At 39.3% G+C, this 26476-nt stretch overlaps 3 protein-coding genes across 3 annotated transcripts; 1 reads left to right on the top strand and 2 right to left on the bottom strand.

Moving 5' to 3' along the window:
• The first annotated feature begins 7754 nt into the window (after nucleotides 1-7754).
• On the top strand, nucleotides 7755-12051 carry LOC103721425. The gene is made up of 5 exons (XM_008811624.3): nucleotides 7755-7981; nucleotides 8188-8355; nucleotides 8537-8630; nucleotides 8906-9083; nucleotides 11382-12051. Exons 1-5 carry the CDS (start codon nucleotides 7961-7963, stop codon nucleotides 11461-11463), a joined length of 543 nt encoding a protein of 180 aa, XP_008809846.2. The 5' UTR covers nucleotides 7755-7960; the 3' UTR covers nucleotides 11464-12051.
• Nucleotides 12052-14224: 2173 nt separating this feature from the next.
• Nucleotides 14225-17927, bottom strand: LOC103721438 (glutamate formimidoyltransferase). Its single transcript, XM_039119854.1, has 4 exons — nucleotides 17627-17927; nucleotides 17022-17473; nucleotides 15235-15642; nucleotides 14225-15090 (listed from the first exon to the last, which is right to left on the bottom strand). Exons 2-4 carry the CDS (start codon nucleotides 17452-17454, stop codon nucleotides 14579-14581), a joined length of 1353 nt encoding a protein of 450 aa, XP_038975782.1. The 5' UTR covers nucleotides 17455-17473; nucleotides 17627-17927; the 3' UTR covers nucleotides 14225-14578.
• A 2337-nt stretch (nucleotides 17928-20264) lies between these two features.
• On the bottom strand, nucleotides 20265-22328 carry LOC120106804 (putative disease resistance protein RGA4). The gene has a single exon (XM_039119853.1). It carries the CDS (start codon nucleotides 22326-22328, stop codon nucleotides 20265-20267), a length of 2064 nt encoding a protein of 687 aa, XP_038975781.1.
• Between the last annotated feature and the right edge of the window lie 4148 nt (nucleotides 22329-26476).

The raw sequence follows: 26476 nt of genomic DNA, 5'->3' as shown, positions 1-26476 counted from the left end.
CAGTTGATCTTTCAACAACATATCTTATCAAAAAGAAAAAAAGATCCCTTGCAGCAAGAATACTCAAAGCACCCACTCCTCACCCCATCCACATCCTTCCACTCTACGCAGCCCATTTCTTGGTGGAGTCAAAAGTGTTTGCCGTCCTCTTCAAGGCTAGAGACCCTGTATCCGTTACTCAAGGCAGCACGGGTTGGCATCTAAGTGGGTTTTCTTTCTCTTTCCCCAAGTCAACCCGTGACAAAAGCTGTGAAGAATAGCATGAAACATGCGAGGATGTCGAAGCCTGTGGCGGAGAACCTGAAAAGAGACCCCAGTTGCGCGCCTGCCCAAACATTTATAAAAATAACCTAAAATATACCACAAGATACCAAAGTAAAGCTATGAGGTTCTTTGGACAAGTTGCTCTATATGCTGCAGGTATGACATCCCACATATGTATCACAGGAGAAATTATATCGTGCATCATGTCCATCATATGGTGGTACACCACACCAATCATAACCATCTATTATTGTTGCAATGCACCGAGCTGAGCACTTGGTAAATAGGGTCCACAGAAACAAGCAGTTGTAATTAGTATGGTGCGCCGCCACGTGATGCAGGATATAATTTTTTACATTAAAGATATCTTGGCTATAAGGCATCGAGAAAAACTATTTGTACTGTACTGGCATATAAATATTTGAACTTTTAAGGTGCTTTGAAGTGAGAACAAGTGTTTTTTCTTGTATTCTATCTTTCGCTTTCTTTGGATCACTGCTTACACTCTCAACTAAAATGAAATTCTGGGTTCAAGACTTCAATAATGAATTGTAAGATAAGTGGATATAAGGATTGCATTTTGGATGGATTCACTTTCTTTCCCTCAGTCAAATTGACCTCTTCAGATGTTTGATCTTGCAAATCTGATTTCTTAGCCAGTCTAAAGGGAAAGAACATCTTTAGGGTTGTATCTCATATGCCATGAATTTAACAATTTTACCATTCAAATGATAGAGAATAGTTATTTTGCACTCCCGCCAACTAGATAGCTATGACTAGCAACAAAACTAGTAATGTTTTCACATCTTGGATATATTATTTTGTTAAACACTGAATTTTATCATGTACCTGATTAGGATAGACTATATGTGAGGATCTGTGCGGGTGTGTGTTAAACAAATTAGTTAGTCTTTTTAGATGAAGTCATGGATTGTAACAAATGGTATCAGAGCGAACTTAGCCCATAATCCATGTGGACTAGAGAATACTACAGTACGGATTCATAGAGATTGACCACAAACTGATCGTGGTACTTATGATTAGATTTGAATGAATTTGAACTCTTAACCCAACGAAGACGACTCTTAACACTATATTACATGAATGAAATAAAAATAGTACATCTCATTAGAACTCTATAGTTGAGCATATGCTTGAATTAGAGTAGAAATAAAATGGATGATCTTCAAAAATCCTCTCCCACCGAGAGCCAATATTTCATAGACTTGCTCTGCTGATAATACCTCATCTCTTTGCATGGTAACTTCTCTATGTGTATCCATGATCATTTGCGCCCCATGATTTTTTCCTCTATAGTCAAGAAAGAAGATCATACAATAAAAGAGAACAGTTATAAAGGTTATCTTCATTTTGTTGTCTTTATGCGCACCGCACTGATGAGATGCTTTCCATTATTTGAAAAGTATATAATACTATACAGTTCTTGGTGAATAAAACATGGAGCTAGCGGCTTGTAATGGTGGCACCCTAAAGGTTGTTTGGATATCTCTAGAAATATCCTGTAGTAATCAGGCTTTTCAGCTTATCCAACATGTATTCTTCTAAAAGCCCATTCTAGTTTTAGTCTAAATCTAATATGTGGGTCTGTAGGAAACAAAAATATATAGTGGTCCATGAGATTTAGGCTAATACTATTTGGTTGACAGGCCCTACCCAAGTAGATTACCCAATCTATGAATCCAATAGAAAATCCAACTTAATTCTGCTAGATTTTCTACAGAGGTTCTAAATTTGGTCATATAGCTACCATTTTTTTCGGGTATACTTATGTGGCGTACTAAATTGAAATCTTATACATTACCACATCTTATCACCAACCAAGAATGCCACCACAACATTTTCTCGTATCAAAACTCACAGTTGTATTAGTGAGAAATACTCAGTAACACACAACAAAAAGACAAACAGCTAATATATAACGATTTCATTTCTTCTTTTGTATATAGCAAATTGTATTTCATTTTATTCAATAAATTGTCAACTAATTCATTATCTATCTAACAATAATATTATATATTGCATTATATTATTACTATTTATAATATAGAATTGTAAATTATATATTAATAATACATATATTATAGATTAATATTAATATTATGATATTTGTAATATCAAGATTACTAAATACTCTAATTATTACATTTGATTCAACTAAATTACTAAATTATTTTATCATGAAATAGATTTTATAATCATTGTAACCTAGCATTTATTTTATTATATTATTAATTATATCACCTATATATTTACATTATTTGAATCATAACATCAATAACATTAATTTTAGAACTCATATTAATTTTGATAATATTATATATGATATTATATCAACTTAAATAATATAAATCACATAATAATTTAATTGAAATTTAAAATATTTCATAAGGTTAAGGAGATGCTCACCAAGCTAACCTTGCACACAGAACATCGGAATAAACTCAGGCTAAGGTAGGGCCCTACTCTTTTCCATCAAAAAAATAGCTCCATCCCTCAATCACCCTGCACGGGATAAAAGACAAAGTTCTATCCCCTCTTCTTTGTCGGTTGAGAAGCTCCACACCCTTCTTTTTTGACAGGGGAATCATTTGCAATGGAAAAGCCAGCAAGAACAGCCCAAAAATGAGAGGAAGAGGCTATAATATGAATAATGTTACTATACTTATTTTGATATATTTTTATAGTTATTATTGAATTATATTGTTTTTACAATATTATGTATTGTATTATTACTAATTTATTATTATTCTAATTATTATAGTAATATTACCATTTGTACATTATAATATTTTGATCATATTAGTAAATAAAAAACTAATTTTCATATTACTATGTTAATAATATTAAAATTATTAAATGTCATTACATTCTATGTTATTATAATTATATATTTTGGTAATTATAGAATAAATAGTATTAGATATTATAGATATTACTTGGTATTTATATATGATGTTACTAATATTATTATGATATTATTATCATGTTAAACTATTTATTGTAATTACAAAAATAACAAATAATTCTACTATATTAATGTAAAAAATATATATATTGATATTATATACTACTTGGTCACTTTTATTCTGTAGAGATTTACCTAAACTTACCTAAATACAGGAATTAAATTAATTTTCATCACCATTCCTGAGAAGTGGATCTTTCATGAATGGTTTTCCTGTTCGTTTTTTTCCAATTAATTAATCCAATAAGCAAACATGGTCGTAAATCTTGTCCCAAGCATTTTGACCATCTTTATATTAATAAATTAGCCAAAGATATAATTAAACAAGTTTTTCATTGCTAGAACTTTTTTTTGGCATTCAAAGTTTCATGAAACAACAATTAGTAGACTTGCACCAATAGGGCGTGCTCCAGAAGAAGAGCCCTTTGGGATTTAGGTGCCATGAGCACTGTTATCTGAGTACCTGAACAATTTGTTGTGGAAACAAAATCTATCTTATTGATCAGGAAGGATCCTTCGTCCAATCAGTGATCCTTCACAATCAGTTCTGTTCCGAATGGTAACTCCGTAGCTGGCTTTTGTCCATGGAAGCTCTGATAAAGGTTGAGAAAGAGGTCCCATTTTTGGTGCAGTGAGAGAGAAAGAAGTCCTTCAATTGGACGGTTCAGTTGGAAGATTTGGGCATTTGTTTAGTATGCATGATAAATAACAAAGCGACCCCCACACTCTCAGCCTCCAAGTATCATCTCGAGCCGGCAACTTCGTAAATTTTCGTCCAAGTACCTATCAGAATACTTTCACAAGTTAATGTTGCTTGCAATTGCTAATCTTTCATCCATGACATTACGTTATGCCATAATTAATATCTGGCACATGCAATGCTTATGAAACAAAAATGGAGGGACACTTGCGAAGAGAAGAAGAGGACAAATGGTAGTGCTCCAATTATATTGAAAGTAGATTCAAATGTCCGAGATAGAGTATAAACCCCATCATTCATATTTTAATAATAAAGATAATTTTGCTGTTGTTATTAGATTATTAGAGAACAGTTATTGCTGTTATGTGAATATTTTAATAATTAAACAGGAATACTAATCTAAAAGGATAATTAATTCAAACAAAATGTAATTATACATTTACGAAATATGCTACCACAAAGTTGAACTTAATTTTATTGAATCAAGATTAACCAAAGCCAAAGTCCGAGTATGGACCAAATCCAATATTTTAATTGCCCGAATTAGAAGCTAAGTGGATACTTTAGAAAACTTTCTCTGGTGATACTTTATGGATTGATTTTGCATCTGTTAATTTTTAGTTCCATAATATTTTATTTTTCTAATTTTATAGAATATATTTATATTAGGATAGTGCGATCCTACTGTTTTATCAAAAAATAAAAAAAACTTTCAATAAGGAAGCCCTCAGCAAACAGATGTGGATTCAAAATCTTTTGGATTCGATCCTGGTCCTGTCAGCTTCTCCCAAATAATCTTCATTCCCATTCTTTCCTTTTTCCTTTTCTAGTCAAAATTCTCATTCATTCTTTATTCGCTATCTGCCACAAGAATGGTGGATTGCGAGCTATCCACATTGGATTCCCAGCAACTGCAAAAAGTACAGGAAATATCCACCCCAACGCACGTCAAGCAACATACCGTGACCACCTCAAACTCCACGCAGGTGGATCCGAGCTTGAGAGCAGTCCCTCTTCCGAGTCCATCGCCGCTGTTGCTCATCCCCTCACATGCCTCTTTGGCAATTCTACCTTTTCCCCGTCTTTAATTAAAGTTTCAATTTTTTTCCTTTCTTAAAGAAAGTTTACAATGAGAAGAAGAAAGCTTTAATCTACGCGAGTTTCGTTGTGACTCGACGGCTTCCTTATCCTTGCAGCAGTGATAAATGGCGTGGCGGTAGCTGAAGAGTTCTTTTGTTATTATTCTATTCGCCTTTCCAAAGGAACGTTACATGCTCCTCGTTGGCTCCATCATGGCTGCAGTTACAAAGCTATCTACTCTTTCAAAAGATTAATTTTAATATTTATATCGACTTAGGATAATAAGAATGGACAGAAATATCTAGGCAACACTTCGACATCGGTATCAGTCAAATATCTTATTTTGGATCGGCTAAGATTTAAAATATATGTCTCCAATAATATTGAAAATGTTGACTCGACGATAATATCCATGCGAGAATTAAGAAAAAAAACTATTTTTCTAAAGGAGGATTCGAACAACTTCAGCCAAAATAATTAATGAATAGGCTTCAAGATGACGACCCTTTTCTTTCTTTTATCTATGCTAGCTTCCTCTTTAGAATATTTTATAATTCTTTTTATAAAAAGTTTGCTCTCTACTTTTTTATTTTTTCATATTTTCATCCAGTTTTGTCTCCACTCTTCTTCTCAACATGCTTGTTCCGCCGGGTATAATATTTTCTCCGATTCTCCAACTTTCTGAAATACACTATAAAAATATAATAAGTTAGGAATACAATATTTTTTTAAAAAAACAAAATTAATTTTAGCTATTAATTATTTGATGTCATAATTGAAAATTTAGAATAATCGATGTCCATAGGGTTATCCTCTCAGCTCAAGCTATCTTCTCAACTTCAAACCATCCTATAATCCCATCACCCACCAGTCCACCACCCTTCCTCGTTTGACTTTTTCCATCTTGGAACCCCCGCCCCCTGTACCGGCTGCCCCAGACTCGTTGGCCTATTTTCTTAAGTCCTTCTCCGCCGCGCCCCCGCGCCCCCTTTATCATCCTAGTTACAAAGCGAGGGAGAAAATATTTGATACCTCAACTTCAAGCTTAATCTTTCTTTTTATCTCGTATGTAAACTAAAAAGAATTACCTCGGCCACAACCAAGCAACTGATCATCCAACATAAGCTTTTCGACTCTAGCCGAAGAACTGATCGACGAAGAAGTCATTGCCCAAGTAGGACAATTGGTACGAGTCAACAAGAACTCACAATCTCAATAACTGATAGTTCTGACAATCCGTAGTCACGATGACATCATATCTTGTGCCCTACTAGTGCACTCTACTGCCCACGTGGATTAGCACCCATACTGTGGTCGTACCACCGGTTACTACCTAGCCATCGTTGCACGCCATGTCAACCCAAATAACTGTAAACTAGTTTTTCTATATAAGAAAAGTAACCTAAAAGACCTCAGGTATGTAATATACGTGCAACCCTATTCACAAAGTGACCCTCTACTGAAACTCTCTTCCTTCCATACTGTTGCTTTATTGTTCTGACTTAGGCATCGGAGATTCCTCCGCTGAAAACTCTCTAGTAAGTAAACTTCTTGCGTGCCACCTAGCAGAGCAAACCAGCACCCAACACCTCAACTAGCCTGTGCAGCTCGTCTCTAGCTGACCTCAAAGTCGTCCAACTGCACTCTCACCTCGGCCTGAATTCCGCGGCAACACGAAACACTCTAGCAAATCTTGTAAAAGAATAACGCTCCAAAAGCTAAAGAGCAACTCTTATTAGACCACAGAAAGTGAAGACATAGATGATACTATAAGGCAATATAGAAAACCAACATAGAGTATACACATACTACCAGGCCAAATGGTTTCTAATTCATTGCTTTCAATACTTTGCAAGCTATCTATTGTCAGATCAATTATGTAGATTACATAATTAATAAGATAGGACAGAGCACAAAAGCAAAATCTTAATAAGATATAATAAATACAAAATTTTAATAACCAAATTTTATTGCACATTAAGCAATAACTTTATGATTACCAAAAAAAAAATCTTCATGATTAATACTCATATCCACTTAGCAATCACTATATCAATATCAATATGATAGTCATCAATACCAGCATCTACATAGAAAACAAAGAAGTCTATCCAAGCTTAGCATTCCTATAGAACCTCCTGCCAAAAATATTAACTCCGCATGATGCATAAGGCATGATTTTTTTTTTCTTCTTTTTTAAAACTAATTTTAAAATTTAATATAATAAAGCAAAAAAAATTAGTAAATAAAAAATTTTAATAAATAGATTTCTATTATATATTAAGAAACACATTTTAATGATGGTTGATCATATTAATATCATCATTAATATATATTATATCTTAAATAATAAATTTTAATAATACTTAATTATATTAATATCAATATTATTAATACCGGAGTCCATGCGGCAACAAGAAAGTTTTGTATAATATCCAAGCTTTTGTTTTAGGTATATATAATTCTTTATTTTAGACATATAAAATAGATATGTAAAACAAAATTTTCAAGGTTGAGAGCAAGATCATGACCACACCAAACAAAAACGAGATTATGTAAGGCACACGCCATGGAAAAAAAGAAGAAAAAAAAAAACGAGGTTGAAAGGGTCGTGGTGGGTCCCTTCTACTGAAAAATAAAATTTTTACAATAACTATATTAGAATTCCCACGCGGCCCCTACCATGTCTTCCTATCCTTTCTCACGGTGTTGATATCCATAAGCGTCTCTCCACTCTCAAAACTTATTATAAAGAGATGTCTTCCTTGAAGAAGAGAGATGGATTGGAGAACTGGTCCTTTTTCCGCCTCAGAACATTTTCCCTTTGACAGACCGAATACGTGATCTTTTGCTAAATCCACTGACGTTTGAGGCCGCCTCCATCGCTCCGTAGCGCCCGAGAAAGAAAGAAGACTTCCAGGGAAGAACTCATGGCGGAATTTCCAAAACCAGTGAGTCTCTTCGCGATTGCTTTTCTGTTTTTTTTTTTTTTTTGTATGGAAGATGGAGGAAGCAAGATGCTTCCCCCGATTTATTAAAGAAATTGATCCAACTGATTGAAGAGAGTGCTTACTTAACTTTTTAGTTGGGAGACTGTTCTATTGGAGTAGGTGGATAAAAACAAAACCTCTGTTCTGATTCTAGTTCGGTTTTTTAGGGTTTTGGAGAAGTGAAATCGAGCGCTCCAGCGATGAGTTTCGCCTATCAAGAAGGCGATGGGAGCAAGGTGGAGGCGTCCGACGGCTTCGTCGCCATCGATATCGGAGCCCTCTCGGCTCTCTCCGCCAACAACGATAAGGACTCCACTTCCAGCCCACGAGTCTCCGTAACTCTCTTTCCTCTCTTCCCCCCTCCTCTATACCTTGTTTTCCGCTTCTCTCGGATTGGGTATTTAATATTATTCATCATCTTCCTCTATTTTCTGTGTAAATTTTAGAACTAGAAAATAAATTCTAAGAAAGCACTCGTTCTATTTATTGATTGATTTTGTTGGGGTTTAAATTTAGATGGTGAAAAGCCTTTCGCGAAAAGGATCCCAGAGAAGCGGTGGAGGCTTAGAGCGGAAGGCGGCGGAGGGAGAGACCGCCAACTCGTTTCCTGGTGAGTTCCCCACCCCGAGTCCGATTCCTCTCCCAGTCACCGACTCGCCCGAGTCAGCGGCGACAATAAAATATTTGTTATAAGAAAAGAGGGATGTAACTTTGTTATAAGAATCGTGTCGTGACGTAATGCGGGAATTGACGTTTTCGTGATTTTAAACCACTAAACCGTAATTTTGTCTCGATTTGCGCGGACTCTTTCAACGGTGAAATCCTCGACGCGGTCGTCCCCTTTGGACGGGTCTGATGAATCGTCTGGGTCGTATACGTGTGCAGGTGGGCCCGGTGGGGGTGAGAAACCCGCAGCTTGGGTGCACGTGGCGGGTGAGAGGGAGGCCTCCGGATTGCAATCGGCGGCGACCCCAACGGCGGCTGGAGGGAGGAGCAGGAGACTCGGGAGGCGGCAGACCCCGTGGCTTGACCCGAGGAGGGTTCTAGTCTTCTTCGCCAGCTTGTAAGTTTCCATTATGACCAAAATGGCCTTATTTTTTTACGTTAATTACGAAATGCCAAGGAGTTCGTGATGTTGACGGACAAGTAATTTGGGCATTGAGTCTGGTTAAAAGCGTAATGGTGGGACGGCGCGCGCGTGGGACCTACGCGGTGGGTCCACCGATCGCACGGCCGTTGATGGTGATCGGTTGGTGGGCCCAGGGGAAGCCCGTGACGCCGTGGGCCACGTCTCGGAGAAGTCTTGGACGAAACGACACGCCCAAGTGTGGCCGTTTTGTGGTCCATTGGGTCCATCAATTGCGACAGTCCGATCGATGGACCTGACGCGTTTCGGGCTGGGCGACCGGGCACGTGGTGGACCGGTTCCACGGTGGTCGTCATCCGACGCGGTTGAGAGTTGACACCTGGGACCAACGGGAACCCCAACTGGCGTTCTGGGATTTTTTTTTTTTAAAAAAAATTAGTATAATTCGTGCAATGCACAAATTGTGAATCCGAATAAAATTATCGGGATCCAGACGGAGATTAAAAAAAAAAAAAGGCGTCGTCCTATGGAATTACATCCATCTAGTATTATAAATATGTAGAGAAAATAGAATGCATGCATGATGAACTCAATTATAGGGAGGATGAGTGAAGTTCAATCTATGAGAATGGGACACTTTTAGAAGAAATTATTTTAGGAAGTTATGATAACAAACTTTGCAGGTAAAACAAAATGAATAACTTTCAGATTTCTCCTTTCTTTGTAGGTGATATTTCTTTTTGTATGATTTAGAGTTTTAAAATTAATAAGCTTGTCATTATAGTAATATTATATTTTATAATTGTTTGTTGATGCTTCTGTATTATCTTTAGGTATGGTAACATTGAATCAATTGGTTTTGCTAATACTATGTGATTTGGGCTCTTTTTTTTTCATGTATTGTACATTGTATATCAATTTTATCAACTCCTCCAAATCCCTTCCCCATTATTCTAACATCATCAACTTAATTAGAGTTCCCATAATTTCACCTCCTCTCACCGTTCTCCTAATCACTTTAAAATTTATATATTTTTCTTTTTTATTATTTCTAAACTGGCATGCCATGTAGAAAGAAAGGCATGAGTATAATGTAATCTATAAACAAGGGATGATTTCAGCATAAATAATTATAAAGATGCTACAATCTTTCTAGAAACTCTTTTTTCTATGAAGGTGATATTTCTTTTGGAGGGTGGGTTTTTGAGAATTTTATTTCTCTTGAAGTTTGACATTATAACAATATTCCAGTTACTCTTTGTCAATTGATGCCGTCGCGTAACCTTTGGTTAAGGTCAGTGCCTTGTTAGGTGGTGATATTGATGGTATGTTAGCAGATCCTTTAAATCTAAGTAGTGGAAGATTCTTACAATTAAAGTACATGACTAAATCCAGGCCAAACAAAGATTGTAGGCAAGATAGATAGGTATATATTTAAATCCAACCCCTGAAGATGCTTCCACTTTTTGGGATGTTCTTGTGCACAACACAATTAGAGACGCAAATGAAATAAATTTGTGCATGATATAGACTTTAGACTAGTAGTTTATGAATCTGCTAAGATTGGAGGGAAGGTAAATGATGAAACATTCAAGATTTCTCTCGAAGATCAGTTAATTTCACAATTTAGGGTGACATCAAAAATAGTACATGTCTAATACTGATGCCCATAAAGAGAAGATTCCTTTGCTCTAGTGGGCCCCGTCGCTGTCAGTATATCATGACATAATTGTTTGTTTATTATATAGCTGCTGGGTTTATAGGTATATGACGTCTCTACTTTTGACCGTATGTGATTGAATTTCTTTCTGGCCATACAAGCCTGCCGACGATTATATTTCTACTGTATATCGTTCAAATCTTGCTATTTTGTTAAAAATATTCTATATTTCTTTACAAAGCAACAATATCAACTTGATGGTTGCAGAGTCCAATGATGGTGTTCTCGCAAGCGGCGATGAATAAATTTATGTTATATACGTCCATTACGTTTGCTTGGCCTCCACTTGATTCATTTCTTCATCATGTTAGGTTTTTTTATTTTTGGAGATGTATGGTACCCTAAATATGTGCGATATATCTATCTATTTGTCTATTTATATATTATATATGCCTGAAAATTTCTGTTTTCCGGATGGTCTGAGAGGGAGCTGGACAATGGATCGCATGTGCTCATGCATGCGACACCTGTAAAGCATTGCTCTACTAACCAGTGTTATAAATCACAAGAAAGAACTTGAAGTAGGCTTACGTGGTATTTTTTTTTGGCTCTAGGTCCAGCATGGGAACGCTGATACTGCTGTACTTCACACTCTCTATGGGCAAGATGGCCGGCAGTGACTCCAACGCCCGGTGATGTGACCTCCACCGCTCCACGCTGTGTTCCACCTACTGCTCAACAAAAATATTTTCTTCAGCCTTGGAATTTTGCCATCCCACTCCACAGATACGATGGAGTTCAAAAGGAGATATGGAATATACGAAATGAACCCAAAAGGTGGAGACAAAGTAGAAGACTAACAGTGGGGGAAAAAAAAAAGTAGTGTACTTTGGCGAGAGTATTAGAAAGAGACGCAGCATGAGAAAGAGATGGGTAGGAGGAAAGGAGATGGAGAGATGGAAATGTCTTACAGTATGTTGTTGATAGTACTTTTTTTCTTTTTTTTTTGTGCCTGTCCCGACCGAGGTCCATGGTTCATCAGTTTCTTCCTTTCTTCGGTTTATAGTGGACTGGCTTGATGCAACTTCTCCACTTCTTCCTTTCTTTTTGTTTTGAATAATCTTGGGAGTACTTGGCGTGGGTGGCATGTCATAAGTGGGCTTTGTTTATTTGGGGCCATAGTGACCTCTGCGCCTGCTTGCTTGAAAGGCTAGTGGCTTTTGAGGCAAAGCCCAGAGGAATAAATAACTAAGATTAATGAAAAGCAAATTTCTTTGTACAGTAGTGTGGTGGTCTAAATATGGGTGTAAGCAGCAGGCCGAGCAAAGGTTCTGTCAGAGACTTTCTCAGGCCATATCCATGTCCCGTCCTGAAAATGGTATTTCCCTACCCATTTGCAAGACCTGGTTTTCGTTTTGCAGGACAGGATTTCCCCGTTGTAGCTTTAAAAGTTAGAACATGCAATATGTTCTTTGAGAATGTAATTAGCATCTTATGGCTTCTAAAGCAAAATAGATGTTCGTTGAAATAAAGGAATAAAGATAAAATCCATGAAGATGAATGAGTAGAGAGAGGATCTCTTCATTCAAAACTCATTTGATTATCGGTTCATGTTCATCAAATTCAAATAAAACAGCATGACTCATAAGGTAACCACCTTGTGAATTAAATAATGACAAATACAATAAAAGATTATAAGAAATGTTGAAAAAGAAGAATAGGAAAAGAGAATTGTATTTTTGTCTGTTAATTACAATGTACAGAAGCAGTTTTTATATAGAATTAGAAGGCTGACGAAGTTTGGTAAGACCGATTAAGTTGGCACAATCAACCACAAATTCATGGATTCTAACAAGAAAGATGCAAGTGACAAGGTCATACGCAATATGTTGTTTTCATAATTTTTTTTGACAGCAAAAGTTGAAAAAAAAGAGAAGAAGAAAGTGCATCAATATATTCATAATATCAAGGAAAATCAACCTCCACATCTAAAGAATATATTCATGTTCTCTGAGGCATGCATATTTAAGACCTAGCTACAAATATTTGCACACACATTCTAGTATCGTTTGGAAATGCGTCGCATTGAGCAGCGCTTCTGCCCCGCCATGCTATATCCTTACCGCAGCTGCTGCAATTTCTTCTATTGCTTTTCCAGTTACCTCTGCATTTAAAAAGAGCGATCATGACAAGGACTGAAAACCAACAGAATAAGCCACCAACCTCATCAGTTCTTACGAACCATGAAGTAATCATGTAGAATCCTACTTACCAATGACCGGCCAAACAGAATTTTGCTTGAAAATTCTGTTGGTATACTCCAACTCTTCTCTTAAGTGGCCCATCTCTGGATAATTGCTCCTCATTTCACTGCCAAACCCTTAAGACTCTTCGCCCTTGCCTTTCTAATGGACTGCAGAACAACTGGATTTACTGTCCATCCAAACACCTTCTCTTGATTGATTTAAGAAAGGGTGAGATCTTTTTTTCCCCTATAGATTTTGGACCGGCCTACTCCAAAGCTATTCCTAGGCACATATAAATATAAACCTAGTCCAATCAGTAATTCTATGGTTGTGCTCGTCGTAGTGGCCCAATCTACAAATGCAATAAGATTTTCAGCCCAATCCTCGTTAGGAATCGGGACTGTTTGCCTGCTCCACCTGTTTTCTTCTAAAGGCCCGTCCCACATTCGGCCTGTTTCCCATCTATGGCCTTGTTGAACTGCAGGCTAAAGAAAAAACCAATGGAGCTTTTCTTTTTTCTTAGGTTGATATCGGGTTTACTTAAATAGATGATGCAATCCACGAACCTATGAAAAGTCCAGCCTAATTCTTTTGGATTTTTCTATCCTTTTTTTTAGCTAAATATACTGACAAGGGTGTCTTCCAGGTGCGTGAAACGCCAAAAAGGATGACGGGCGCAGCACACTGTGCTCCATCATCCTGTTTGATGGTGAAATCAATGGCTCTCAGTACGTCGGAAGTCCCTTGGAGCCTTTCTGCCTGGTGTACCTTGGGGCATCCCAGAGAGCGGAATACCAGGATGGGAAGCAACAGCGTCAGTGGTCCGTCATACTATGTCAATGAATGGAATGCCCCCGAGTTTGCAGGCCTATTCTGCAGTCATGGCCATGGGAGGAGCTGCAAGGGTGTGGACAAGCACAGCACCTTCCATTGCAGCTTATTTTATTAGCTCCATCAGTATATCCACATCTTCAAACTGAGGAAGATCAGCCACATGAAATTGTCGAATTAAGTTGATTGTGATCATACATGCTTTGTGCTAGGAAACGAAATTACAATGTAGGGAAGATAAAAAATACAGGTAAAGGAGGGAAAAAAATCTGAAACCATGCCTTATTGTTCCTTAAGCATTCTCTCGATGTCAAAATTTGTCTATCTTAATTGCCAAAACACTTTTTCCTGGGTTGTATCTTCATTGACAAAATACAGGATGTAAAAATTGGTCATTTTCTCAGGAGACCCTTCATACTATTGAAAAAGTAACATTGTGTGAGTTTAAACAGTTTGAACTATTTTTTTTGTCTGACCAAACTAGGTCCATCCGAGTTCATCAAAGTCGTGTTCAATTCTTAAAGAACCATACAAGAGGCCTGGTCTTGGGAATAATGCTTCGAGTTCTAGACTTGACTTTTGGGTGCTGGTTTAGGTCTGACTTCAACAGATTTGCAGCCTATACAGAGAATTATGCATCAACACGCACAGAACTAAGCATAATGTAGTCAAAACAAATTATTCTAGAACTATAAGATGATGACCACAATCAACTTGTTTGCTAAGAAGCAATTTTAATCAGATGCAATGGATCTCATGTACATTTCAACAATCTTTTCTTGTGAAAAATCGGTAAAATAACCTTGGCCTGCAGTCAATCCCTCCTCTGAAGCGAGCCGCTGGACTTCGATCTGTACCTGATCAGCTCCAACTTTACTTGGATCCAGCAAATTACATGCCACCTCTGTCATTGCCTCACCATGGGCTAGCCCCATAGCCTGCACCGATTTAAGCCCACCGCCTCGCTCGCTCAGCCTCCTTGCAATCCTTTGAGCAGCTTTGATGTCAGTAGACTGGATGGGTACGTTGTAGTTATCCACCCACCTGGTTGCCCCAATGGCCACAACGCCTTTGGCTGGCGCTGATTGGAGGGGGCCTGCATCAGGCTTCAGACACAAAACCTCTGATCTAAGCCCTCCTGCCCATAGATTGCCAGCTGAATTTGGTTTGAAATAGCCTAGCTCTCTTCTTATAGAATCAAGAGTCCTACCTCCCTCATGAGCTGCTCCATAGAGAAAGGTGGGGACTGCATTGTATTATGCCAATATGATCAAGTTAGCATGGTAATGTCTCAAAAACCGCAGAGATCATAGCAAACCACAAGTTTAAATTTCTTCCAGCCAATATAGAACTAGAAAAAGAACTTCTATCATGAGTAAAAAGTGCCTACCTCGGAGTTTTCGGCCAATATCAGCTGCCACAGACTTTGCGATCCCTGCAGCCTTGTCCAGCGAACCGTGAACCAGAGGGTGGAAGCAGATGTGGTCGACAACTCCAAGCCGAGGATGAGTTCCAGAGTGTAACTCAAGATTAATGGTTTCAAAAGCTGCTTTAACCATGCTGAGCACTGCATTCTTCAAGGGGGCAACATCAGGCGATGAGGTGGTATCAAAGCATGAGACAAGTGTATAGCCAACTCTGTTGTAGGCCTCATCCTTGAATTTGTTGATGACAACAGCTTCCGGGTATAATTTTGCAGCCACCTCAATCGATTCCAGCGCAAGAGAGTTACGGCTTTCAGATATATAGAGCTTGCAGCAAGCAAGCATTGATTTCAGCATTTTTTGTTTCTCTCGCCCTGCTTCAAAAAGGTGCATGATAAAATATAGAACTAAACAAAAATATCCTCATCTTATCTATAAGAACTTTTGTGGCCAGGATTTTTCAACGCATAGACAGGATTGATTGGCGATAGAAATGGACATGAATGGGCAATCTCCACAGCAGAAAGGGAGAAAAACATGAGGTAGAACAAATGCCATCAAATTAACAATTCATTGAGTGCTGGAGGAGTTGGGGGAGGGCAGTTACTGCAAAATGTCTTGAGTTGTTCGTCAAGACAAATCTTAAAAAATGTTCATTCTCAAACTCAACATGGAACCATAGGTATCCACCGGTTTTTCTTTCCTACCTACACCCTACCCTTACCCAGACAAAAAGAGAAAGGGATAAATCAAAAGCGGTAAAAAGAAAATGAAACAGAACAAAACAATAAGAAAGCACATAAGAAATATCTAATTCCAAATTTCAAACCAATTAAACATGGGAAAGAGAATTAATGATTAAGTATATGTGGCTTACAAAACAAATCCTGTGACACCCTTCCCAGTTGTTCATGCCTGCAATATAGTTTCACTCCGTTTGCCATGTAGTAATTTTGATGATTAAAAAAAATGAATTAGAACTAAAAACTAATAAAAATGGGTATCAATAAACATTTTGATGAGTATCAAGTATCCACATATTCTGTACCTCTTAAACTGACAAAAAAAAATCCAATCTAATCAATTTTAAATCACTAACATCAGACTTCAACTTCTTAGTCACTGTCGTTAGCGAAAAAGAAATGCATACTTCCGAGCATGACAGAGAACAGTAAAACCCAGAGGATGCATGCAACCATTGTGAATTACAATGCAATCAGCCATATTACCAGTTAGTACAAACAAGTTCAGAAGCACATCAAAGGCAACTAAAAGTCATCATTCATTAATAAATCTCAGTATCCGTCGTTGAAGGCAGATCTCAAACTCCCCAGAAAACGATACCGCAATTTTAAAGCCTTGGTTAAATTTACATGCTACCATTTCACCGAACAACAAGGAAATAAATTTTGCAAGCAAAAATTAACAAAAACCGAAGATGAGACAACACATTGTTCTTCTAAACATCATGAGAGACTTCACTCCATAACTGAGAATATAATTGCCTGATTCTCCGACTTAAGCTACAAACATGTTAAGATACATTAGAATAGCCATCATATTATGACACCATGATTCTTATTCTTCAATAAATATTAAATTCCATTACTTCCGCCTGAGAGAATAGCAAAAGCAAATGAGTCTTCTTAGCTAAAACTAAAATCGCCAAACTCCTTGAAGAAGAAAAGGAAGAAGAAAACAGAAAGGACAAGCCCAGCAAGATGACAAACTATGGAGCAAGTCCTTGGAAATTAAAAATCCACCACATCTGTTTCCGATGATTTTGGGTAGCCTTCATACTCCAACCTCACCCCCAACATCGCCGAAATAACCCTAAATTTTAGCCTCATGGTGTTCATCATCTCTTGAACCTGCTCATTCTCTGGCTCTGACAGGGGATACTTATCCACCAGCTCTCCCAGTTGTTCAATGCTCTTTCGAAGCCGAGCTGAGAACGCCCCTGGGTCGACCCGAATCGCTGAGCTCCACACATCGACGCAGCCCCGATAGAAGCCCAGCTCCTCCCCAACTTGAAATCCCAGCTTCAAGCCCACTTCTCTGCCCTCCTCCTTTCCCAAGCCCAAGCCATCATTATACCCGTCTTTGAATCCCTCCTCATACTGTGCTTCGTCCAGAAGCACCGTGGATTCAAGGAAGTCATCGGTATCGCTAGCCTTTGGCTCCATGCTTCCAAGGAGAGAGATCCTAAAATTTGGGTACAATTTTCTTAATCGAACCTTAGGAATGTAGTGAAACCTAAAATAAATCACAAATAACGGTTTTTCCCGAGATATATCAAGCTAAAAGAATCCAAAAGCGGGAGGAAAAACGAAGAAGATCAAAAGGAAAAGAACCCACCAGATGGACTCGGCAACGATCTGTTTCTTCTTCTTTTTTTCTTTTCCCTCAAACTCCAACGCCGCCTCCTTCTCGTTTGCCTGCCGCTATGTAATCCGAGCGATGCAGGGTTCGGACCGGCGATCCGGCCGGACGGTGATGGCGCAGACGGCGGTAGGGACGGTGGTCGGCGGGGGAACGACGGGCCGGAGGTGGATGAGAGGGAGTAAGGGAAGAAAGCTTCGTTCGATTCGCCAGAAGACCGATAGGAAAGGGTCGAGAAGGAAAAGAGGCGTTTGGTTTCTCCAGGGGCACGCAGGAAAGCCACTCGTTTTGAAGCATTATGCCGATTATGGCAAAATTTGGAGCAATTTTACATAAAGCCCCTTAGTGCAATAATAATTCTGTACAAGGGGATGCATGCAATAACGCTTCATTTGTATCTTTATATAACCCTTAGCTCATCAACCACTACAAAAGAGTTGCTATGATGATTCACGTTCATTTTTACACAAAAGAAAAAACACTTACAAAGGATTCATGCAATAATCTTGCCCATCTAGTTTTGCATATGATGGCCTAAATAGTGTAAATATTATGAAAGGGTCTTGTATGTTGGGTTTAAATAGTGGGGGTCACTTTGCCCAATCGGCAATCTTGGAGATCCTAAGAGATAGTGAAGTCCGACCTGAACTGGCGGCCGGTGGTCGGCAAACCAAGGAAGAGGAAGAGAAACAGGGACTATCATATTTCATGTGATATGGTGGCTCGCCGATCCTAGATCAAGCGGCGGCAACGGTCATGGAACCAGAAAACTAGAAGGAAGAAGAGGCTTGACTCATTACCTCTCTGCCTGCAAAGTTCCGGCAGTTTTTTCCGGCGATAATCCAAGAAAGAAATTCAGAATTAGAACTTGAAATCGGTGGCTAGATTTCGATCATTATCAATAGAGCCAAAAGGAGAAGGAGGATTAAATAGAGGAGGTTCCCGAGTTCTAGAAGAACTCAGATTTGCTCTGGCAGTCTCTAATTTCTGTGGGAATTAGAGGAGGAAGAAGACTTCTATCTGAGTTGATAGGAATCTTCTTCTTTGCCTGCATCATGAGACATGAAGAGGCCAGCCCACAAGGACAAAGAAAGCTGGGCTGCTACAATATCATCTTCTAGATATTATACAATCTGCAAGTTGTTCACATATTAGGTGCACAGGTGCTATGTAAAGCCTCCCAAAGTTTAAATGGAGCACAATCAAGTAGAGGATAAAAACACCAATCAACAAACTACACCAATCCTACCATCTTACGCTCCAGATCTTGAGCATAAATGGTAAAAACCCACATTATTAGATATACATATTTGGTACAAAGGTGCTAAGTAAAAGCCTTCCAAATTTCATGAAGCACAATCGAGTAGATGAGAAACATACCATCTAATCTTTAGGTCCAGACCTTAAGTATCAATTATAAGGGCATTATCAGTGTAGGAAAAACCTTCCCCAGTCTCCTGAGCTCCTGCAACAAATAATGATACCTCATTGAACTTGAGATGAGAACATGCATTACTAAACAGACAGACACATGGACTCTGCGATAATGGTGCGGTACATGCGCTCTTCGATACTTTTGTACGAAATTATCATTACGATACAAAGAGTTCCCAATTTGCAAGTCATCATAGATCCCCAACTGATACCAGAAGAATATTGATGATTATCCACAAACCATACAGCATAGAGGGGAATGCATGGTCACTAAATCTCCTCAAGTTAATACACAAACTGAAAGTGATTCATGCAACAAAAGATGATGATAATATAGTTCAATCACCTTGAAACATTGATATACATGCCAGACCTTCATGTAAAGCCCTTAGAAAAGCACGTTGAAATGACATAACTGGAGCAGAAAAGATGAAGAAGATGAAACATATTCCAAACATCTTTAGATCTAATTTGTACAGGCAGGTAACCAGGTAACAAATTTCAAAACACAAGCTTTATGACATAACTAAGACCACCATATTCCTTCCCATGAATGTAAAAAAACTGCCATCCTCCACAAGGAAAGTACTTTCAATCATACCCGAGCTAACATTTCAAGCAGCAGTAAATTCATTCTCCCAATTACCTGAGGAAATTGCAACAACATCGATAAAACCACTTAGAATGATTGAAATCCCCTATTCATGAATATAAAAGTGCAAATCATATTGAATCAATGCTGTTATTCTCTAGAAATTAAGTAGAGCATTGATAAAGGTCGCTTGTATAGCCCATATTGGCCATATTTATTCAGTAATTACGATCTCCCTTTCATGCAAAATAATAGCAAAGTTCATAAAAATGGCATAATCTTAGAAATTTAAAATAGAAATAGAGTTGAGAACTATTGGGACTTGGATACGAGGCTAGCCCCTTATTACGAGGTTAAAAATGACATGCCATGGGCCTTCAGATCAGAATTCAACTAGCAAGAATCAATCGGTCAGGCCTTGCTATAATTTCATTTTTAAGACATTACCAAACACCTTTCAAAAGTGATTAAGTTGTCAGCAAAGTGAGATCAATAGAGGAGAGGAGAGGAGTGAGAATCATATTCATACCACCATGAAAAAAGCAATTGCTTTACCTTTCTTCTCGAGCTCTTTACCTTCTTCCTTGCTCAATAAATAGATTTGTAAGGAATTTGTTTGACCCAATCAGGAGCTCCTTCATGTTGCCATTGTGCTATCAATGCCGGATTACATCCCCAAATGTCCAACTTTTTCAATGAGGTAGGCAAGCCAATAGGCAAAGCTCGTATCATAGGACAATATGTTATGGCCAACTTCTCCAGAGAGGGAAGTTCATGAAGCTCCACAGGAAGGAACATGAGATTCTTACAATTGGAGATGCATAGCTCCTCGAGTGAGGTGAGGCCTTTAAACCACTCTTTCTGCTCGGTGGTGAAGGATGTGAGTTTGGAGCAACGGTCAATTTTCAACTCTCTGAGGGAGGTGAGGTATCTCATGAGGATTGGTCCTGTGGGCAGGGGTGTTTCAATGATGCTCAGAGAGATGAGTGATGACCTTCCAGCTTCATCTTTCTCCTCAACCAACCAGGACGAGAGATCTGAACATCCATCAACCTCCAACTGTTTTAGGTACTGCATTACCTCCCCTGGGAAGTATGTTAGCTTTGGTGCTGACATCTTTAGTGAGGAAAGAGAAGTGAGGACCTTCAAACATTCAGGCAGCTCACTTTCAAGATCCGGACACGTTTTCACCTCAAGCTCTTCTAGTGATGAAAGCATGGAAAGTGGGGGTAATCCTTTCACCTTACGGCAATTCAGAGCTTTTAACCTTCGAAGGTGGTGAAAAAACTTGCGACCTTGGTCTTCAAATGAGATGCCCTCAAACAAGACCGACATGTCAACCAACCATAGCTCCTTCAAGGATGGAAACATCTCAACGACCGCATCACCTCCATCAACTACCACATCCATATTTTCCATGTGGAGAACCTCAAGAACAGGCAGCTGCCCAAGAGGCAGGAGGCGCCGCCACCTTTCACAGCCTCTTAGATGAATAGACTGCAACGACCGGAGAGATTGTGCTGCTAGCCAACTCGGAGACTGGGCACCTCTGAACCAGTGGAGCTCCAGCTCTTTGACAAGAGGTGGTGGTTGGAGGCACTCAAGTATCTCCTGCGCATCAGTCCTGACCTTCTTCCGCATCCACCGGCTCCATTTCAGTTGCAACTTTTCAATATGGATTTTATCTTTCAAGTTAGCCTCAATCGCCTCTTCCTTGCTTCCCACATCTTCGAGACTCTGAATGCAAAGCTGGCCTCTAAGCTCCCTCATGTTCTTCAACTGTCCGATGTCATGTCCTCTGACAATTCTGACATGAAATTCCTTCAATTCCTGAAGGCAAGTGAGCCTCCCAATTCCAGCTATCCAAGAAACTGCTTCATCACTTGCGCTGAGATGCCGCAAGTTGATCAGACTGGTCAACCCTTTAGGTAATCTGCGACATGTATTTGGTACTATCAGTGACTGTAGATGGTAGAGCCTACACAGTGATTCAGGTAAACTGTAAATATTATTGCCTGAAAGGTCCAGGTATCGAAGATGTATCAGATGACTGACAGCATCCGGCAGCTGCCTCATGTAGCTGTAAGATATATCTAGCACCCGGATGCTTCTCAGTGCTCCAAAATCTATGCCATGCATGGAGTTAACCATGAGGGTTCGCAAGCTCTCCCATTCAGAAAGGAAATCAGGTCCAGCCCAATGAGATACAGATAAGTGGCGAATTGTCTTTGGCATGATTCCTAACTCCTTACCTTCATATATGAGGCATTCATCCAAACAAACAGATACTGCCAATTCATGCATCAAATCATGCATCACATGGTATCTTCCTTGCCAGTAAGATTTCCTATAGTTGGGGATTTCGAAATGAGACCTGGATACCAAGTCACTGAGGTACTCTCGTCCTACATCCTCCGGTCTCTTGTTCGTGTTCTTTGATTGAATTAATCCCTGGGCGATCCATATGTTGACCAACTTGTCGACATCAAATGGGTAACCTCTGGGAAATGCTGAACAATAGGCAAAGCACCATTGGAGATGAGAAGGTAGGTATTGATAACTTAATCTCAGAGATGGCATAATGTCATGGGGGTCCTTTCCTAACTCCCATAAGTCACTTCCTAAAATGTTTGTCCAGTGGCCAGCATCCATATCAACTTGCAACAGCCCTCCCACCACCTTTGCTGCCAACGGCGAGCCCTTCAGCTTTTCAGCTACTTCCTTCCCAATCCTCTGCAACTCTAGGTGTTTATCCGGGTCTTCATCACCAAATGCACATTTCTTGAAGAGTAACCAAAATCATCCCCTTTTAAACCCTCCAAAACAATTTTGCTCCTCTTAACTTCCTCATCTACCACTTCTTCCCTTCTCGCTGTCATCACAATCTTGCTACCCCTTTGACCAGATTTTATAGCAGCAAAGCGCGTTGTCCACTCGATGCTCTCAACATCATCGAGCACAAGCAAGAACCTCTTTCCTTTCAGCTCCTCCTTTAGAATCCCTTCCAGGAAGTCTAGCTTTTCAAGTTGAGAGACTTCATTGGCTCTAGAAGTGGGAGAAGGCCCCAAAACCACTCCTGCAATCCTCATCACATTAATATCATCGGAGGCACAAATCCACAAACTTGAATGGAAATATTTCTCGACTCGTTTATCGCTATACACATACTGAGCAAGAGTTGTCTTGCCCACACCCCCCGCACCAAATATCGGAATGACAGGTACATTCTCGCCACAATCTCCCGAATCCAACAACATCCTTACCAACTGCTCTCTCTCACCATCGCGACCATATACCTCCCCTTGCTTAACGGTTGAGGTAATCCTACAGCCGTTCGACTTCTCAGGTGGTCCTCTAAGATCACTATCCATTCCTGGAATGTTCAAGGCATCCTTCCATTGACTAGAAATAAGGTCTAGTTGCCCTGTAATTTTCTCTATCCTTTTTGCAATGACTTTTTCATAAGAAATTTCTGGTAGCTTAGAATCGGTTACCTGGTCGGTGGTACCTTCATCATCCTTGTGCGTCGAATCTGAGGAGCCACTTGCCTCCTTCATGGCATCACCATCAGCCTGCAAATTGGCATTGTTTTGAGTAGAACTTGGATCATCCTTTCCCTGGTTGAAGCGGTTCTTGTTGGCATCATCTCGCAAAGTAGCAGGGGATCCAACTTTCTGGTTCATAGCATCATCACCAACTTGATGGCGGACAACTTCCTTGCGCCTCCACTTGAAAATTTTACGAATCGATTTGCTTGACCGTTTGTCAGCATGCTCTCCAGCTTGAATAGAATTAGAGGATGCACCGACTGTTCGATCTGTGAGACCATCTCTACCATGAAAGCAGCTGCATAGAGTTGACAAGGATCCACTGATTCTCTTATGCGAGCCGTGTTTGCCGGTTGCACGATTTGTTTGGTTTCCTTCACCTTCGCCGCCAGTGCCGGTGCCGGTACCGTCGGATACCGGCGCCAAGGATCCGCCGCCAGCCTGGTTAACGGCAGAGCCACCAGACGCGGTGACCGAGGATTCCCCACTAGCCTGGCTTGGGATTACAGGCTGATACACGGCGTCTTCTTCGCCGGTTTGGAAGCCTTTGAATACAGAGAGATTGAGGCCACCAGGTGTTTGGTCGGCTGAAGCTTTGGCCATCTCCTCCACTCGTTGTTGCAATGCTCTGTACTCGAGCTCGTCAACCAAGTCGTCGGCAGCGTAGGCAGCGTCTCTGAGTTGGCTCATGAGGTCGGGCGAACACGGGGTTTTGGTTGGAATCGTCTCCGTGGCGCGGAGCAAAGCGCAGTGCAGCGTTTGGAGTGGTTGCTCGAGGCCGGAGGACGAGGGGGGAAGGGTGTTTAGGTGGGAGGCCAAGCGGTCGAGGGTGGAGTGGAGGATGGGAGGTGCGAAGAGCCCAGGGAGCGGTGGCATTGCGGGCGAAGCCATGGCGAAGGTGGCACTCTTCTTGGGCGGATTAAGAGGGAGAAATGGGGGCTTGGAGGGAGGAAAGAGAACTGGGAGGTTGCTTCGGGCAGAGATTATACCTTTCTTTTTCTAACAGAAAGGGAGAGATGCTGGGATTCTACATTAGCGTCTCAGAAGGAAGGAGAGATGCTGGCCTTGGCCTGATGCTGTGCCTCGATGCCTTCAAGAGCTGACCGTATTGCTTTCTTCTTCTTCTTCTTCTTCTTCTTCTTCTTCCTTTTTTTTTTTTTTTTTTTCTTTTTTTTTTCTTTTTTTTTCTTTTTTAATACGGCAGTTTATATAGCTCTAACTTGAGTACCCAGTCATGAGAAAGTAAAGAGTACAAGGAGAGGGAATCTTTCCTGCAAATGTCCATAAGAAATCTCCGGAGTGCCTAGCGACGAAGGAGGCGACCCAGTCTGCTGCCCCGTTTGCCTTCCAAAACACATGAACAGCCAACCCACCCATTTCCATAACCATCCTGCGAGTCTCTCCGATAAGAGGATGGCCATCCTCGTATCTATCCACAACTCGGATCCAGTCAATCACCACAGAAAAGTCCCCCTCGAGATATACCCTTTCGGCTCCAAGAGTCCTCCTCGCATATGTCAGCCCCTCCCTTGCAGCCTGGAGCTCTGCCCCAACAACAGTAATCCTAGAAATGCGCCGTCCTCCGGCTGCTACTAGTCTACTAAAAGAATCTCTGATCACGAATTCGATACCTCCAACTACACCATCCACCAACATACCACCATCGAAATTCACTTTGAGATGACCAAGAGGTGGGGGTACCCAAGAAATAAGGACGAACCTGGGCGCTATAATAGCGGAAAGAGTACCCCAGATGCCTCTGGCCGTATTGCTTTCTAAAATATAATATCTAAACAAAATAAGATACCAAGAAAGCAGGATTTTCAATCCCACTTGTCTCTGAAAACCTTTGGACAGGAGAGCGAGGGGTGGGACATCTGCGGCAGGAAAAAGGAAGATTTCAAAGTTTGGTGTCGTTTTGTGGAATGTTGTTATTTTTTCGATTTTTTTATAAATAATTTTCCAAAAATTTAAAATTTTTAAATATTTTTTAAAAAATTATATTTATTTTTTATTCTCATAAAATATTATTTTTTATAAATATTTCTAATATAATGATTCTTCTAACACCATTTCTAAAAATCATATTTATTTTAATTAAAAATAAAATAAATTTTCGAAATTACTTTTTTTTCCATTGCGGTAGACTTATAAAAATTTTTTTTGCGCATCTATCGATTAAGATTATTTTGTCATTTTAATTTGAAACCGTTAATTTTAAAAAAACGTTAGATGGTATGCGTACATATGCAAAAACTAAGTAAAAAAATGATAAAATAACAAAACAAGTGTTTTACGAAGGTATACATGCAAATATCAATTTTGGGAGGGTATTCATGCATCATTTGATATTTAAGAGGATATTCATATATATTTTTTTTCCAGAAATGTTGTTATATCTTTATCACTCATAATTCATAGTAAGTATTTTTAATTATCTCTGCTCTTCCTTAGCTGTAAGTATAATTTTGTTAACTGATATTAAATATTTGTATAGATAAATATTTTTTAATTTGATTTTATTGTAGACATGCTTCCGAGCATAAAAAAATGAGGAAATCGTCAGCTTTCCCATCAATACAATGCAAAAGTTTTTATGCGAATAAATAAAAAAGTGCACAATTGCGAGCTCACAAGAGAATCAAATTCCTCTAAAAATAGTTTACATTATAATGCTTTGTGACCATCTGAGTTGCATGCTATATGTGTTATGGAGCAAAACTTAACCGTTTCTAAACCTAGACTAAACAGGATAAATGTAATGATCTCTTATAATTAAGGCGATGCCAGCGATTGTTTATACATAAACGATAGTGCAAATATTCTATAACTTTTCCTAAAAGATTAAGCATTCTTTTAATATGGTAGAGTTTAGACCAAGATTTTTTTTTTTTTATCGTCCACTGATTGATCCAAATTTAAAATTTACAAAAATTCATCATATCTTGTTATGAATGGCCACGTCATAACTTGAGAAATTAAAGGGTATTTTAGCAACAAAGAAGGCCTTCTGTATATACTATTAACTTGGCTATTAGAGTTGTGTATGAATTCATCAATTCTTAGAGACCATACACATTACGATTTCAAGGCATTAGGATATTCTAGGCTCAATAAGCCCTCCGGCTTCCTCTGCTTTCCAGTCTCTTGGATACCCGCATCTCTTAATGTGGAGAACTTTGATGGCTAATAGCATGGGAACCGCACTGCACGAGGGTTTGAGCATAATAAAGAAGAATATTTGAAATATGA

This window comes from Phoenix dactylifera, unplaced genomic scaffold, assembly GCF_009389715.1.
Source record: "Phoenix dactylifera cultivar Barhee BC4 unplaced genomic scaffold, palm_55x_up_171113_PBpolish2nd_filt_p 000643F, whole genome shotgun sequence".
Classification (NCBI taxonomy): Eukaryota; Viridiplantae; Streptophyta; class Magnoliopsida; order Arecales; family Arecaceae; genus Phoenix; species Phoenix dactylifera.
This window is presented reverse-complemented; position numbering and strand designations above follow the sequence as displayed.

Excerpts from the sequence above, each read along its gene's own strand:
- LOC103721438 (XM_039119854.1), bottom strand. The coding sequence starts at position 17,454 with ATGGAGCCAAAGGCTAGCGATACCGATGACTTCCTTGAATCCACGGTG. Across the intron at positions 15,643-17,021 it reads AACAGATGTGGTGGATTTTT|GGCGAGAGAAACAAAAAATG; the intron begins AATTTCCAAGGA and ends TTTTTGAAGCAG. Across the intron at positions 15,091-15,234 it reads TATTGGCCGAAAACTCCGAG|TCCCCACCTTTCTCTATGGA; the intron begins GTAGGCACTTTT and ends AATACAATGCAG.
- LOC120106804 (XM_039119853.1), bottom strand. The coding sequence starts at position 22,328 with ATGGATGCTGGCCACTGGACAAACATTTTAGGAAGTGACTTATGGGAG.
- LOC103721425 (XM_008811624.3), top strand. The coding sequence starts at position 7,961 with ATGGCGGAATTTCCAAAACCA. Across the intron at positions 7,982-8,187 it reads TGGCGGAATTTCCAAAACCA|GGTTTTGGAGAAGTGAAATC; the intron begins GTGAGTCTCTTC and ends TCGGTTTTTTAG. Across the intron at positions 8,631-8,905 it reads GACCGCCAACTCGTTTCCTG|GTGGGCCCGGTGGGGGTGAG; the intron begins GTGAGTTCCCCA and ends ATACGTGTGCAG.